This window comes from Callionymus lyra, chromosome 8 (assembly GCF_982586985.1).
Source record: "Callionymus lyra chromosome 8, fCalLyr1.hap1.1, whole genome shotgun sequence".
NCBI classification, from domain to species: domain Eukaryota; kingdom Metazoa; phylum Chordata; class Actinopteri; order Syngnathiformes; family Callionymidae; genus Callionymus; species Callionymus lyra.
The window spans coordinates 19,513,116-19,531,940 of NC_141825.1; the positions used below are offsets into that span (position 1 = coordinate 19,513,116).

The window sequence follows — 18,825 nt, forward strand, 5'->3', positions numbered from 1 at the left end:
TTATGTCGGGTTTCATGGCCAATTGATTCAACGCAGGATTATATATTCAGTGCGTGATAAATGCAAAGTGGGATTGATTATTAGATATTGGTCGGATGGCAGCAGAATCCTTGAATGTGTGAATGAACCATCAGCTTTTGTACGGGAAAATGCATTTCAATAGGATGTTTAGCTCTTTTGTTTAAGGGCCAAACTACTGGACAAAACTCTGTGTTTGTCACATGAATGAAATAATTCATGTAATTATCCAGTTTGACCCCATTTTATTCCCCAAAAAGGGAGAGACTGTTAATGCACTGTAGACGTCACAGAGGAATTATCTTAAACACAAACTGGACACTAGAGGCTCTGCTTTGAATGGACGGAAGTGACTTGACCATCTGTGGACACAATTTTACATTTATCTTGTCTATAAAAGTAAGTTAAATGACATTTTTAACAATGTTAATTTTTATGATGATGAAAACCAAGTTAAATAAAATAAAAAAGTAATAAAAAATATTATCTTGAACTCTTGAAGGAAAGAAAATAAAAGATTTTAAACTTTTAGTCTAAAGATGATGTATATTCAACAGATAAATCAATTATAAAAGAATACATTTTAAATATAATAAAATAATCTCTAATTCAGATATCACATTATACAAATCTATATCAAAAAAACATGTCATTATTGACATGATGTCAAGAAATAAAATATACAATTAAAAAGCATTTTATGTACTGTGTGTCCAGCATCATATGTTGTTTAAAAAGATAAATAATATATTATTAAATAGACAATCATCTATTTATATACTATAAATAACAGGAAAAGGCGTTTTAAAATAACAGTTTTAATGTTTGTCAAGATTCATATTTATATTAAAAGATCAATTATGTTTTCTATAATTAACAATACACGTTTGTATATATTCACAAGCTGAATAAATAAGAAATGAAAAAAAAGAAAAGGTATTTTTTTTTACACCTGGAATCATCATAAATATATATATATATATATATATATATATATATATATATATATATATATATATATATATATATATATATAAATAATCTCTTATAAAAAAACATCACATTTTTTATAAATTAAAGATATGAAGCAATTACAAATACAAGTAAAGAAAGTGTTTTTAATGTACGTACAGATGGAAAATATTAACATAAAAATATTATTAAAATGATCAATAACGTTATTTATCACTTTTAAAACATATGTGTATATATTTTCATTAACAGGAAAAATAATACACATATAAATTAGAAAAAAGGATATTTATGTTTGTATAATAATGTATAAATAATCATAAATAAAAAATAAATACAATTAAACAAAGTTATAATGTTATGTTTAAAATGAAACTTTTTTTTAGTTCTAAGTATGTCGAGATTCAAATGTATATTAAAATGTTCAGTAATGTTATCTATCATTATTTATTATATATATATAATAAAGTTTAGTTATGTATGTCTGGAATATGTATATTAAAAGTAATCATACATTAACATGATGAAGCAATAGCAAATAATGTTTATTGGGGGAAAAAAAAAAATCTTCAAATATAATATAAGAAATCATAAACAGTAGAACTTTTTAACATGTTAGATTCGAGGTATATTTCTAGGTTATTAAGTACTTTTTTCTGGTAAAAAACATTTTTATCGTGTTTATCAAGGTTTATAATAATCAACTGCTATTATTAAGTTAACAGTTAATTTTTTTTATAACGTGTCAATTCACTAAATATCACCTTATCATTTAACATGTTGTTATTAAGCCAGAAATGAAGAATAATTGCATTCATCTAACAGTGCAGCGCCACCTTTTCATAACAATTCATCAACTTAATGAAAATAAATGATGAGAAAATCTGTTAGTTCAGTGAGGAAAAATAAACTGCCTTTTCTACTTCAAATGAATACAATGTGTTTTAATTACCACTTCAATGAGTGAGAAGACGGTGGCCTAGCAACACATCCACGTGTCAAACTGAACCACCGGCGCGACGCGCCTGTCAAACCCCTCGTCTGGAACTAACTCTGAAACTTTCTGATTTGTTTTGACTCTCCCTGCTCTTTTTCCCCTTCCACAGGTGTAAGTGCCCCCCTCACCTGGAGGGTCCAGACTGTCAGCAGACGAGTCTCAGTTTCCTTGGCAACAGCTACGCTTGGTTTCCTCCCATAAGGCAGTGCTTTGATAGCCATCTTTCACTGGAGTTTATGACGGGAGAAGATGACGGGCTGCTGCTCTACGCCGGCCCGCTGGCCACTCGGCTGCCTGGGGACCCCGAGGACTTCATGGCCATCGGTACGGAAACAGTCTTGGTAATTAAATATGTGCCGGGGGGACCCTTGCGTTATTATGGTACTAAAAGTTGAAACTTTATTTTGTGTGTTTAATTATTACGTGGTAACCAATCAGCAATCAGAGACAGGATTTGTTTATGAGCCTCACTGCTGAAGGACACGAGTTCTCCTTCCCCCGAATTACACACTCGCTCTTTAATGTAATGTGATGTTGTTGTGTTGCTTCGCGGAAAAAAAACAGTTTTATAGTTTAATGATGAGTTTGTAATTCTCTGCCGAGTGCAATTAAAATTTGCAGTTTCCTCCCTTTAGTAAGGCTTCTGCCTGGAAGTCTGACTCTCGCGGGACCATGTTTAAAGATGAGTCAGCAGGACCGAGGATGAACCACATCAGGGAAATGTGTCGCTAACATTGTTCAGAATTCAAAAATTGAAGTTTGGAGATTCAAAATGAAGAGCTTTTTATTCCAGGATTGGGTTCCGGCTCATTATTTTCTGACTGACAAATTGATCCAAAAACTGATGAGTGGTTTCAATTGGAATTTTTACATCGTTTCTTTTTGTCTCTACGAGGATTACAAAATAATTTGTGACACTTATCAAAGGTTAATGTCTTGTTTCAGTTGTTTTGTTCAAACACAACTTCCCCCTTAGCTAAACACATTACTTAACAATTACCATTAATACTTCCTAAATATGTTTTATTTATTGGCGGACCTTTAACTTTTATTTTTACCTTTGTTTGCATCCAATGATAAAGATTTAATTGAACCACGTCACGGTAGCATATAAGCTAGGTCCATCCTCCAGATAGGTTACGTTAGCATTCATTTATGTAGCTTAGAAGTACAACATAGTACATTTTGTTTGCTGTCGTTTTAACATTTACTTGTTATCATAAGTGTTTCTTTGTTACCTTTCACATTTCTTTTCTTCACCTTTGTTCGCATCTAATGACAACAATTAATTTGACCTGCTCCCAGTAGCATTAAAGCTAGGTCTATTCTCCAGCTACGTTAATGTCAGTACACTCAATTTTCGTAACCCAGGAACGCATGCGCAATGGCCTGTTTCGATCCTCCATGTTTTTAATTAAGAATCATTAATCATTAATCATTTACGGCAAATGGATTCGGACAAATATAGTGTGGAACGCGATCTGGGAAATCAGCGATCCATTTGCGCATGTGCGCGTTGCATTCAAAATACACAACTTTATTTAAATAGTTGGTGACATAGCGTCTCTTCGAGTCTCAAAGCATCGATTTTATGAAAGACAAGCGGAAAATAATTCATTGTGTTGATACATTCTACTGGTTAGAATCAAGATAACTAATACGTTTTTGTTGACGTGAGCTCCTCAGTTGTTTGTCTCGATGATCGTAGTAAAAGAGTAGGTCCTGCACAACGGTGGTTCATTTTGGAAGCTCCCAGTTTAAAATAAATTAAAAATATGTGTTATATTTCCACCAAGAGTTAATGTAAACAGACCCATTTGTTTTCCTCTTCATTTAACATTCAATCGATGTTTTGAGACTCACCGAGACAATACATTCTTAGCTATATAAATATGTTTTTCTTTGCAACACATGTATACAAATAGATTGCTGATGATTTTCCTGATCATGAACTGACAGTTCTTAATGCTTTAGTTGAAGTTTTCTCAACTCAAGCAGTGAGCCGGACCGTCTCAGTTCAACTGCTTTGGGTAGTCATGAGCTGATGAAGCAAATCTCAAGTGATAACCAACAATTTTAAATCATTTTTGGCCCTTGAAATATTCAGAATCTTCTGCATTTTAAGATTCGTTTGTCATGTTGAAACAAGATGGTTCCGCTCAGGATGATGCTTAGCAGGTCAGATGGACATAAAGAGTCTCATCACAATTGTCTTCTCCAGTTGTCTGAACTTCCTGTGCCAACGTTGATAGAGCCTTTTTTCATGATTGAACACTGATGGAGAAACAGCTTTTCAAAACGAATTATTTAAAAAGCCTTCAATAAGACCAAAGTAAGTAAGTAAGTAATATTTATTTATATAGCGCTTTTCGAGACCAGGGTCACAAAGCGCTTAGACAATCAAAACAATACTCAAAAAAGTACATACTTTAAAGATCAAGATAATACTGAGAACAACACAGGAGTTCGAGAAATTCAAGGAAAAGCCTGAACAAATAGAAACGTCTTAAGATGTTTCTTAAAGGAGTCAGTAGATCCATCAAGCGCAAAGAGAGAGGAAGATTGTTCCAAAGCTTAGGAGCAACAGCCTGAAAAGATTTCTCTCCTCTGGTCCTGAGCCGTGTGCGTGGAACCATAAGTAGATTCTGATCCACAGACCTCAGAGCCCGAGCTGAGGTGTAAGGCTGGATCAGATCAGTGATGTAAGGAGGAGCCTGACCATGAATAGATCTTAAAGTAAGAACCAGAATTTTAAAGTTGATCCTGAAAGAAACTGGAAGCCAGTGAAGAGTTTTAAGGATCGGAGAAATGTGAGTTCTTCTACTAGAGTAAATAGAGTAAATAGAGTAAATAGAGTAATAGAGTAAAAAGTAGAGTTGATTAAAGTAGTCAATCAAGATGAGTCAGTAAAAAGTTCAAGAGTTTTTTCATTTTAACAAGTAGAAGAGAAACTTTGAAGAAGGATGACCAGTCGACCTGGAGGTTCCTGGCAGGAGAAACATTTAATCCAGGAACAATGAAGACCAGAGGTTCTGGTCACATGACAGTCGCTGGTTTTACGGCAGATAAAAGTAACATTTAAAACTATAAAAGTTTAAACATGTCATGTAAATACTTGCAGAAAAATATAATTTAACAATTTTGTACTCTTCCCAATACCTTGTACATAGAAAACTTTAAATATCCAAGTATATATTTAACATTTTAAACCATTTATATATAAAATGAAACACCTTTTACATCGGAACCTTTTAATATCCACGTATATATTTAACATTTTAAACCATTTATATATTAAAGTAAACACCTTGTACATAGAAACCTTTAAATATCCACGTATATATTTAACATTTTAAACCATTTATATATTAAAGTAAACACCTTGTACATAGAAACCTTTAAATATCCAAGTATATATTTAACATTTAAACCTTTTATTATAAAGTAAACACCTTGTACATAGAAACCTTTGAATATCCAAGTATACAGTATATTTAACATTTTAAACCATTTATATATTAAAGTAAACACCTTGTACATAGAAACCTTTGAATATCCAAGTATATATTTAACATTTTAAACCATTTATATATTAAAGTAAACACCTTGTACATAAAAACCTTTGAATATCCAAGTAAATATTTAACATTTTAAACCATTTATATATTAAAGTAAACACCTTGTACATAGAAACCTTTAAATATCCAAGTATATATTTAACATTTTAAACCAGTTATATATTAAAGTAAACACCTTGTACATAGAAACCTTTAAATATCCAAGTATATATTTAACATTTTAAACCATTTATATATTAAAGTAAAAACCTTGTACATAGAAACCTTTGAATATCCAAGTAAATATTTAACATTTTAAAACATTTATATATTAAAGTAAACACCTTGTACATAGAAACCTTTAAATATCCAAGTATATATTTAACATTTTAAACCATTTATATATTAAAGTAAACACCTTGTACATAGAAACCTTTGAATATCCAGGTATATATTTAACATTTTAAACCATTTATATATTAAAGTAAACACCTTGTACATAGAAACCTTTGAATATCCAAGTAAATATTTAACATTTTAAAACATTTATATATTAAAGTAAACACCTTGTACATAGAAACCTTTAAATATCCAAGTATATATTTAACATTTTAAACCATTTATATATTAAAGTAAACACCTTGTACATAGAAACCTTTGAATATCCAGGTATATATTTAACATTTTAAACCATTTATATATTAAAGTAAACACCTTGTACATAAAAACCTTTGAATATCCAAGTAAATATTTAACATTTTAAAACATTTATATATTAAAGTAAACACCTTGTACATAGAAACCTTTAAATATCCAAGTATATATTTAACATTTTAAACCAGTTATATATTAAAGTAAACACCTTGTACATAGAAACCTTTGAATATCCAAGTATATATTTAACCTTTTAAACCATTTATATATTAAAGTAAACACCTTGTACATAGAAACCTTTAAATATACAAGTAAATATTTTACATTTTAAACCATTTATATATTAAAGTAAACACCTTGTACATAGAAACCTTTAAATATCCAAGTAAATATTTTACATTTTAAACCATTTATATATTAAAGTAAACACCTTGTACATAAAAACCTTTGAATATCCAAGTATATATTTAACATTTTATACCATTTATATATTGAAGTAAACACCATGTACATAGAAACCTTTAAATATCCAAGTATGTATTTAACATTTTAAGCAATTTATATATTAAACACCTTGTACATAGTAATTACCCTTTGTATATCAACTTTGTCGAACCATGGATTAGAAAATTAAAAACGTACAAACATTTCAAACTTTTGTAGACAAAGGGTGAACACCCCAAATGTTTATGAAACAAAACAACTTTTTAAACCATTCTGTATGTATAAAAGTGAAGATGTGCACTTTTGTATGCAAAAAGAAAACCTTTGTGTATAAAAACACGTCAAACTTCACCATTGTTGGTAAACCTTTGTCAATGAAATAAAAAATAATTTCAAACCATTGCTGGAAAAAACAAAAAAACATTGCAAACTTTCCTGTAGTATAAACATTTAAAGAAAACATTTCAAGCCATTCTGGATGTAATAAGTAAAGTTTTTTTTAACCTTTGCATTTCAAAAGAAAACCTTTGTGTACAACACATTTCAAATGCTTGGGTGGAAGTTAAAACCTTGGTTGACCGTGCCAACTTTCTAATCCACAGTTTATTAACCATCAAAACACGTGTAGTATAATAATATTCACCCTCGTCAGGTGCTCCTGGTCACATGACCAACAGCATTCGCCAGTCAATTGTCAAAGCTAACTACTCACCATCACTCGCTAGAAAAGACATGTTAACATCAGGATATTCAACAATTGCTTGCATATTTGGAATGAGAGAGCACTTTAGCATTAGCTTGTAAATTAGGAAAATGTTGTCGGAACATGATCTGGAGCTTGTAATCCATGCGTTTGTTTCTTCTCGTCTGGACTATTGTAACAGTTTGTTTTCATGTCTTAACAAGAAGAAGCTGTCTCGTCTGCAGTTGATTCAGAACTCTGCAGCCAGAATTCTGACTCGCTCAAGTAGAAGAACTCACATTTCTCCGATCCTTAAAACTCTTCACTGGCTTCCAGTTTCTTTCAGGATCAACTTTAAAATTCTGGTTCTTACTTTCAGAGCTATTCATGGTCAGGCTCCTCCTTACATCACTGATCTGATCCAGCCTTACACCCCAGCTCGGGCTCTGAGGTCTGTGGATCAGAATCTACTTATGGTTCCTGAACACGGCTCAGGACCAGAGGAGAGAAATATTTTCAGGATGTTGCTCCTAAGCTTTGGAACGATCTTCCTCTCTCTTTGCGCTTGATGGATCTACTGACTCCTTTAAGAAACATCTTAAGACGTTTCTATTTGTTCAGGCTTTTCCTTGATTTTCTGGAACTCCTGTGTTGTTCTCAGTATTATCTTGATCTTTAAAGTATGTACTTTTTTGAGTATTGTTTTGATTGTTTAAGCGCTTTGTGACCCTGGTCTCGAAAAGCGCTATATAAATAAATATACTTACTTAAAATGTACTTACTTACTTACTTAAATTGGATTTCTTACCTTAGCATCGATCCAATACACAGAAAGTCAAAGTTAGCATTAGCACCTGCTTATAATAATAATATTAATAATAATAAAAATAATACATGTTAGCCAATATTTAAATAATTTATAAAGCTAATAAAATTGAATTTTAAGCTAATCACGTAAGCAGCAATCTGCCGTAGAGAAATACACAAAATCAATTGTTAGCAATAGTGTTACAAGTCAAAGTTGACATTAATAACTACAGAGAGTCAGAGTTTATATATTATATACAGACATTAATACTTTAAAATTAGCATAAAATCTGGAGGACGCAGAATCTTGTACAGCATTAGCCTTAACATGTCAATGTACATACAATCGAGTCGATTAGCATTAGCGTTTCAACATTAGCTACTCATCTTTGGCACAGCAGTCACCATCACCTGCTGAGGAAATCAATGTTAGCATTAGCACCTGCTGAAAAAAAAAAAAAAAAAAAAAAAAGGTTAGCATCATGATCTTTGAGTTAATGTTGGCAGGTAATATAACTTTACCTGCTCCTTTCACCTGCAATAAAAGTATTTTTATACAACGAGTCCCTGAGAGGTTGAGACTTCCAGGATTGATGAGTACAGTGCAGGTTCAGAATCAATTTAAGACGCACTTTAATCAAATCATTATTTGCCTTTTGGGAACATGCTAATCCATTGTTGCCTGCTGAAAACATGGGTCCCCAACCGTTTTTTGCACCACAGACTAGTCTCATGTATTTCTTACGGACCTTGAAAATACATCTCAACATAATCCTGAATCAGCAAGGACTCCCTTACAAAATGGTCCTATGTGGTGCTTTACTTTACTTCATTGTTGACTCAAACCAGCATTTTGATGTCTCAAGAGATCCTAGCCTATGTTACAAAAAAACTTTTTTTTGAAAAAAAACGTTTTTTTGTAACATAAAAGACATTATCATTACAGCATAATTTTTATAAATATATATTTTTAATTTCTCTGTTGCCCACTATTAAATGAGGACCAGTGGCTGTACTAATGTATCTGTCCTTTTGTCGAAAAAGCAGTTTTTATCATTTATCTCTTTAAAAAATCCAAATAAACTATAAATAAATGGAACATTAATATTCAGCTAAGTTAGTACTTTAGTGGTAATAGCATTTCCACCCGCTACATTACCATCTAATCGTGTAGGAATAGAGTTACATTAGAAAACCTCCTGCAATACGCAGCTAAAAATAACCGATATTGATAATAAACGAGTGGGTTGTGATAATGTGCTGCTGTTATTAAGATGCTTTGTGTCATGTGAAAGCCTCATAAATGACAAGCCGAACAGACACACCCTCGCACACTCACTGTTTCCATTAGTAGCCTATTTCCCATTGTCACTTAAGGGTTTCATCCAGGAAATTACACAACATTTTCAATCAGCCCTGTAGATCGTTCTCATTTAGGAACCTGCGTCTCCTCACATTAGACTTAAATGCATTTTCAGGCTATTTAAAATTAAGATTCTAATGATTCTGCAGTAAAATGGTGTTCAACCAAATGTTGCCATTACTTTGGTCGCTGTTGAGAGTCTTCACAGCGAAGCTTGATTGTTGTTCCGCAACCCCATGTTGTTGTTTTCCATCAACGATTTTCTGCTCCCATTTAAATTCCTCTCTTTTTCTGCTGTTTATGCCGGGGTTAGTGATTAGAAGTCGCTTCTGCTTCCTTTGCATAGAATAAAAAGCGCATTTTCTTAAGGCTTTTTCTTCAATTCATTAATTCATTAATTCAATGATATATCATGACCTCTTTTTTATGTTTAGTTTGCTTGCGATTGTTATATGTTACCGTAACCAAGGTTAACCACACGTCAAGAACTTGATAAAAATTGCCAAACATTTAACGTCTACCAACATAAATAGAAATCTTGATTTTACCTGCTGCCATTAGCATATTAGCTACATCACCTCTCGCTAAATTAGCATTCTATTATGTAGCTTCTAATTGCTACATTCAAGTGCTAAAATTGGTAGTTGTTTTGCTCACTGGTTAGTTGGTTTAACGAGTATGACAGAATGAGTTGCCAGTTCAAATCCTAACTAGGTAACCAGTTGGCCAAACAAGCTAAACCAATAGAAATTGCTTTGAATAAAAGCATTTACCTACATAATTGTCTATAGTATGTCGAAATAATTTGTAAGGACCGAATGTTAATTTAAATAAAAGTACATTACACTGTAATGATGAATCTGATTGGTTTCTCCGAAATAAGATTTTGGTATTGTTATGGTTTTTTTACTTCATTATATTAATAATATAATAATGTAAAAAGTAAAAAAAATAAAAAACCTCAAAACAAAATGATATCTGGTATCATATAAGATAAGAGATTCAAATTAGTTATGTGATTAGAGTCGTACATAACAAGTAGTCCTAGTAATGTACGAGTGGATAAAGTCCAATTTTTACAAAATTTCTTTATCATTTTGATGTTGCCCCGGGAAGGTTATCATTTCTTAGGTCCGGATGTTTTTGACCATCCTTACAAAGGAGGGTGATTGTGCGGGTGTTCTTCTGGATTCAGCATTTTTTATTTCTGTTCTAGACAAAATTACTTTTGTCAGATATTTTTTATTTCGTCAGATAAAAAAGCACTTGTTTGATATTTCCAAATATATCCTTGATAACCGTTAAAATCAGCTCTCTTACATTTGTTCAAATTGTTATAGTTAAAGTGATAGTTCACCCAAAAGACTCATTTTCTACTCACCCTCATGTCAGCTAACTTGTCTTATTAGTCTTCATCTCTTTATTGAAGCCTCGACATTAGGAGTTGATCTGTAAAATCTTAAACAAATCTACAGTATATTCAAGCTTGTTTACCTAGTTTGTTTAAACAATAACATGCTACACAAACAGAAAGTATTGGGCAAACATCACGAGCACCGCTCGCAACATTAAAATGAAAATACATTCTTTGCCTTTAACTTTAAAAAGTAACCAATTCATCTGAAAATAATCCCAACCCTTAGACTACATGATGGTGAGTAGAAAACGAGCAAAGAACTATCACTTTTAGAACATTTGAGTTTCACTTTTTCTTTTCTTTTTTTTATTTAAATAATACACATTTAGATCGTAATAATCAACACAACAGAAATAGAATAAATCGTATTTTCTTTCCGAGTAACAACTGCTTCACGGACCGGTGGTTTGGGACCATTGATCTGCAGTAAATGACTGTTTTTCTGCAGAGCTGATTGGAGGCATACCCAGTCTGAAGATAAACCACGGTTCTGGCACACTCATCCTCCAACTTACCAATATCCGAGTGGCTGACAGACGCTGGCATCATCTGGTCGTGAAGAGCAACAGTAAAGTAAGGAGTGCACAGTCTCAGATGCCAATTAAAATGTCTATAATTCTGTGATGAAGTGTCTGGCTCACATCGCCGACGTGCATAAATGACTGCTCTTCCTCCTCTGGCTCTCCTCAATTTAAAGGAAGTGCGCTTCACTCTGGATCGATGTTCCACAGCAATTGTTATGGAGACGGAAGGCGTGGACTCCTGGGCGATGACAGAGGATCGCTCATCCTGTGAAATCCGTGGGGTCACACCGAGCAGGGACAAGTAAGATCAATAATTAAATGAAACTCTGACCAACAGTGCAAAAGATAAACCAGGCACTTCTTCTCAATTCTAAAGGGAATCAATACAAATCCCCTGGACGTGTGATAAGAGAAGTCGTTAATGGAATTTATGATGGGGTTAAATACATAACGATTAAAAATACATCCATTGAAATTCTCATCACTCGCTGCTGAAGACGTGTTGCAGGGCTGTTGTACTAAAGTAGTTGATGTGCATATTAGCAAGTATATTTTCATTAAACAAAGTCATAAATGAAGGTCAACTGTTAGTAAATTCCCAAAACAACAATTGAAAACAGTAGGAAGAGTGTGGCTGTAGTGTTTGGTCTGAGTCTTTAAAATGGTTTGAATGTTTTTTTTTATGGTCCATGGTACAGAAGTCAATTTAGACAAAAAGTGTGTTTGTTGATCCTACTTACGAACTAGTACTTTAAACATTGTAGCATATGTGGCCCATCGGGTGTTTGACAACTCACTAACTTATTTTGTTAATTTTTAGTGATGTAATTCATTACTTATTCACAGATGGATACCTTTTCTTTTTTTCTTTTTTTTTACTGTTTTTTAAGGACTTAAACTTAACTTTAGCTTAATTTATTTTTGTCCTTTTGTAAATTGTAATGTATAAGCCACTATGGTCCCATTTAGACATAATAATCGGTCTTAAAAGCAGAAATAATGATAGTTTATAATTATTTAAAATACTTTACTTTTTGAGTTAAAGCGTCATAAATGTGCTTTAACTAATTTCTTATCATAATTTTTGTCCTTCTTTTCTTTTTTATAAGGGTTCTGTTTATCTACATCAAATCTTACTTTCAAGTTGTTAGTCCCTTACATAAGTATATATTGTTGCCCCCTCAGAAATGTATTTGCCCATCCCAATCAATTCAATAATTCATATTTCTAGCAATGTTGCATTGCAAATGATGTTGACCAAGGCTTAACTAGTGCTTTAAAGTCCTGGCCAATGTAACAAAATCATTCAGAAACCTCCACAAAGCAGTTCCATTCTACTATATTTAAAATAGTTGTCATATTTAATGTAAAACAGACATACACAGGCAAAGTCCTGTGACATTCAAAATAATTAATGGGTACATATGATAATCTGGAACATCGTTCCTTGTCCATACATGCTTTTCCATAAAATGTCATTCAAATATTTATCTTTATAAGCAGAGACAGATAAACATGTTTATAAACATAACCTCCTTTTTTGTTTTCAAGATATACGAATAATAAAACTTTATCCTCATGGCATCTTGATGATTCTGAAAAACTCCAAACTTGTGACTTTAAATGTATATTTTCTACCCTGTCCTTAAGTATTTTTGTGTTAAGTCACATTAGATATACACTAAAAGTATCAGGATAAGTATTTGTTCTTCTTTTCGTCCAGTTCTTAACCTGCTTCGGGTTCATTATAATCTTTGGCTCAGTATTTATCCCAAAGAAGTCATTTAAAAAATGAAAAAATGTATGCAAAACCCAGATGAATGAGCAACTTCCGAACACTCTTACAGCACATTTCCCAAAGAAGACTTTAGGTAAGATTGTTAATTAATTTTTGCAGATATAATGCGTAGGCAGTATAAACACCGTCTTATGTTATCCCTTAAGCTACATCAGCACTTTATCTGCATGAACAGTGCAGCTAAGTTTACACTAGCAGACTCCCAGTTTCTATATTCTAGTCACGCGGCAATTTCCCTTTTATTAAAACTCACTCACCGAACAAAAATAGACACACAACAGGAACTTTTACCTACAATGTTTTTTTCACTTCAGTCATTTCGGTTATGCAAAGCTACACATAAGCTACGGCTATTAGCGACATCTGTTGAAACACATCAGCAGCATAAGCACTTTTTAATCGTGTCTTATGCTTTCTAGCCAAACTAAAGCACTTGATATACAGTTAAGTACTGTTTTACCGGTTTAGATGATAGAAATGTGAAAAGGTGTCCACTTTTAAGGTGGTAGTTAACCCAAATTTAAACTCATTTTCTACTTACCTTCATCCTGACTAAGGGTTTGGTATTATTTTCAAAGTAATCTGTTTTTTTGATCTATAAGTTAAAAAGTGAGTCTATTTTACTCTAACGACTGGAGTTCAGGTTCATCTTCTATCAAAATGAGGCGCTTAAAAACATCCAAATACTTCCATACTGCTCGTCTGTAACGTCCATTTTGTATTGAAGCCTGGACAAGACAAATTGTTATTAAAAAAGTCTATATTTGAAGCCTTAATCTTGAACATACAATGTTGTCTATAACACTAAAAAGGAACAGATTAATCTGAAAATAAACCCAAATTTGAATTATTCGGTCAACTATAACAGTCATGTGTAATCAGGACCTTCTTCTAATCTGATATCGGGTCAGTGGATGTACAGTAATCTTGCCAATTTTCCCCCCAAATTAGTCTAAAGCTCTTTCACTTCTACCAGTTGAACCCAGGAGGCTTCTGACATCAAAATTAGGAATGGCCACCACCATTTTTTTTTATCCATCACAACCTTAATCTTAATCCCAGCTCTTCCCGTTCCAGGACAGAGCAATTCAATCGCCACAAAACTCATTCCTGGTCCTTCCCTGAGTCACAAACAAGACCCCAAGATACCTTTACTCCTCGATTACAGGGATTCATGTAAAACATGAGGAGGATTCGTTCAATTCTGAGACTACTCCCTGGCTGCTACACATTTTCATGGAGCCAGCAGGACGACATAATCTGCCCAAAACAGAGATGAGCTCCTTAGAAAACCAAACTACCGTAGCTGCTGCCAGAAACGGAAGGGAATGATTGAATTGCATTGCCTTTCCGTTGGTTTTTGTGTTGGCTTTCTAATATAAGAAATCACTGAAAACATACAATTGTTTAAGCTAAAATTGGATTTTTACGAAAATAATAAACCTAAATAATCTTTAAATCTCTTCCTAAATAAATAAGACAACTAATAAATGGGCTTACTGGTGTCCTCCTTCACCAGCTGTACTGAAAGAAAAGGATCAAATAAATAAGTAAACAGGCAGCAAGGTCACCATGGAATTGTTTTTTGTTGTGGAGTATTTGCAGACTCAGGTCAGGCCCGACTTTGGAAATATGTAATATACGAGACGGCGGTGAAGGTCCCATTCTGCTTAAACAATAAAAGCTTTGATGAAAAACCATGATTTACTGTGGAGTTTAGATCAACTTGACCTTGTCCTCGCGGTCCGATGTTTCAAACATCAATAAAAAAGTAGAAATCGGTGAGTGGTTGTTGGATACCACTTTACTTTTATTTGGTTTTAAGTGATTTATTCAACTACTATCAGCACTATCATATGACCTGCTTAGATGGATGGATGGACTGATAAATGGATGGATGGATAGATAAATGGATGGATAGATGAATGGATGGATAGATAAATGGATGGATGGATAGATAAATGGATGGATAGATGGATGGATGGGTAGATGAATGGATGGATAGATAAATGGAGGGGTAGATGAATGGATAGATAGATAAATGGATGGCTAGATGGATAGATAAATGGATGGATAAATGGATGGATAGATAGATAGATAGATAGATAAATGGATGGATAGATAAATAAATGGATAGATAAATGGATGGATACATAAATGATAGATAGATTAATGGATGGATGGATGGATGGATGGATGGTTAGGAGGGATGGCTGGACGGATGATAGGAAGATGGATAGATAGAAAGATGGTTAGATGGATGGGTAGATGAATGGATGATAGATAAATGGATAGATGATAGATGGATAAATAAATGGATAGATGGATAGATAAATGGATAGATGGATAAATAAATAAATGGATGGATGGATAGAAAGATAGACAGATGTATAGATAGATAAATGGATGGATAGATAAATGGATAGATGGATAAATCGATAGATAGATGATGGATAGAAAGATGGATGGAAGATGGAAAGATGGATGGACTGCAGTTTAAATATGCCATGCTATCATAAGGAAAACAATTTCTTATTATGTATATATTTATTAAAATGAATGTACATTTAAAAAACAAGAACTTGAAATTTTTCTTTAAACTTATTTTGTGGGTCAGGATATACTTGCTAGAAAGGGGAGAAAACTTCAAACAAAGTAGTTATATTTTAGATGGAACTGTTCATTAAAAATATCATAATCTAATTAGAGCCACATTAATATGGTAAAGAGGCCCAGAGGCCAGATTTTGAGCTGATCTTTATGTACCTTGGAATCAGATCTTCATGCTGCCTCTCGCCCTGTGTAGCTTATCTCTCTTGCTATTGGCTGATTCAATACCAATACCCTGAGAAAACCATCAAGATTTAGTGGAGCAGTTAGTGTTGGCTTTACACCGTAGTAAAGTGGTACATTTAAGGGAAACGTCAATATGGTCTCTTATAGGTGCCTAAACAGACAATTGAGATAACAGAAGAAAACATTTGAATCCATGTATTTTCATGCTTGTTATACTTAAACTCCAACATTATTCTTTAAATACTTGACCATTATGTTTCGTCCACTAAGTCTTTAACCCTTGAGTTAAAGTTATCATGGTTGATTTCTTGTTTGTGTCCCAAGGTATCTGAACGGAAGCAACGTCCTGCAACTTGGCGGGGTCAACCAGAACTTATCGTACGAGTATCCCCAGCTGCAGTACAAGCAGTTCACGGGCTGCATCCGCAACATGCGCGTGGACAGCAAGGTGAAGTATGGAGGAGTCGTTTCCACTCGGTCCTGACACTCTCGGCACCGCACTTTAGACTGACACCACGTCTCGTATATTCAAGCGCTCGGCTCTTCCTCTCACTCCGGTCTGTCTGCAGACATCGTGACCCGACACCGACAGTTTTTCATCTGTTTTTTATTCAGAACTTGAGATCGTTCACGCCCACGCTCTCTGCTGCACTCATCCATATATCTGCAGGGCAACTGGAGTTTCTTGAATCAGTACAAAACAGTTTTTTTCTGAATGACATGTTCAAAACCGAGATATTAATACTCTACTTGGAATATTGAACATAATGCTGAAATAGAATAGAAGCACAAGGACAACAACAGTGAACTTATGAAGATAGGAAACGATAACGACTATCATATAAATATATATAAAACAGCTAAAATACTTGCTGCCCAGGAATGAAAACCGAGTAACACTAAAATAAGACCTTTAATTACAGAAATGAGATGCAATGATTGAAATGATCAGAATCAGAAACTTTTATTGCCAGTGTTGTAAACACAACATAGGAATCTTTTTTAATATTAAATGTCTTATTAATTTATTTTTAACTGGACAGTTTTTTATTTGTTTCTGCCTTTGTAGGATTAACAAAAGGAGCTGGAATTATAAAATTATCCATTTTTTATTATGTAAATATGGTGTAAATTGAATCAAAATTGGACATCTAGGGTGGACTCTTGTGCCTTAGCCAATAAGTCAGCCACAAAAACAAACACACACAATGACACACAAACACACAACATTATAGTCAATTAAATAAACAGGATCAAATGGTTGGTAAGCACCGAAATAGTCACTTTTTTGTGTTGTTTTTATTTATTGAAAAATAATTAAATATCTTTTGTATATTTTTTTTATTTCATAGGAAGTTTAAAGTTCAACTAATGTCTACATTTAAGTGTGTCTTAAATAGATGTTGGGCTCTATTGTATCATCAGTATGTGTCTGTTTGTACAAAACTGTCTTTTCATTGAAACATTTACATTAGAAAATGTGATTAAGACACGCCCACTGAGAACATTTAGTTTCATCTGGAGATGAATTCTTGTTTATTATAACCACACTCACTCTGCTGTGATTGGTCAATTATCGAGGTTTGGCACCATTTGACGTCATCAATCCCGAAAGTCTCCACCTCCAAGGGACTCATTGTATAAACAAAGCAGGGTGTTATAACAGCTGGCTGGAGGAGGAGTGAAGCCATTATTAAAACATAATGGATCCACTCTCGTAACCTCTCGTTCGCTGGTATTTCAGACGGGGCAGAACTTTATAAAGTAATAACTTAAAAACATGGTCATGATGATGGACTAACTGCATCTTGGAGAGTAAGACTTCAACATTTGAAACATGTGAAGGACTCAGTAGAGTTGGAGTTTACCATTAGTTGCCCTTTGATAAAACAAAACAAAAAAACGTTTCATCTCTTCCTTTACTTCTGCAAAACCTATAATCTGGATATCCACTCTCTCTTTTAGCTTTATGACCTGGGCTCTTCGGCTGAATCCGTCAACACATCTCCGGGTTGTTCTTTAACTGACAGCCAATGCACCAACATTGAGCAACTACCGTACTGTGGCAAGGGGGGGCGCTGTCGGCAAGAGTGGGGCTCATCCAGCTGCTCCTGTAACCCCGGCTTCACTGGACCCCAGTGTGACCAAGGTACTTTTATTTTTAAACACAGAATCACGTCTACATGGTGTGAAACAATGAAATATTCCTTGAATATTATTTTTTTTGAGAAGTATATGCTTTAAAAGTTGAGTTACTTACATACAGACAGTAGTCTCTCCTCGCCCCAGGAAGCTAAAACGCTGGCATTAAGCGGTGGATGATGAATATATGTAAATCTGTAACTACTTTCCTTAAAAAACACAGTTTAAAGAAGCTCCTGTCGGCTCGTGGACTGAGCCCTGGCCTCAAACAGGGATGAAACTAAAGATGATCGTTCCTTGCTAAGCTGCCGTGGGAAGATAACCTCTCTTTACATAACATCCTCTTAAACACCACCTCGCCGCCATTTTTTATTCTCTTTCTCGCCTGACAGCTGAATTAATTGAACATGCTTTTGTCTGTTTTTTGATTGACAAGCGGCCGCCGAGTCTTCCTTCGGCGGGCGAAGCTACATCCAGTTCCAGCTCTTCTGGTCTCTTCCCGCCAGGCAAACGAGGGTTCAGATCGGGGTTCGGACTCGCGCCCCCTCCGGGGTTATCCTCAGCCTCCTCTCTCAGGAACAGAATGAGTACCTGCGTCTGGAGGTGAGTCGTCACGGTTCAGTCCACCTTCGCCGCTCTCGGTGTTTTGAATGG

General features: G+C 34.0%; 1 protein-coding gene across 1 annotated transcript in view; it reads left to right on the forward strand.

Moving 5' to 3' along the window:
• The window catches only part of LOC148073942 (neural-cadherin-like), a 213,711-nt gene that overhangs the window by 163,515 nt on the left and 31,371 nt on the right, over positions 1-18,825 (forward strand). The window contains exons 23-28 of the mRNA XM_087798121.1: positions 2,097-2,311; positions 11,360-11,484; positions 11,609-11,736; positions 16,354-16,477; positions 17,995-18,178; positions 18,608-18,774. Of these exons, the coding sequence (XP_087654247.1) occupies positions 2,097-2,311; positions 11,360-11,484; positions 11,609-11,736; positions 16,354-16,477; positions 17,995-18,178; positions 18,608-18,774 (943 nt within the window). The remainder of the gene's footprint in view (positions 1-2,096; positions 2,312-11,359; positions 11,485-11,608; positions 11,737-16,353; positions 16,478-17,994; positions 18,179-18,607; positions 18,775-18,825) is intronic.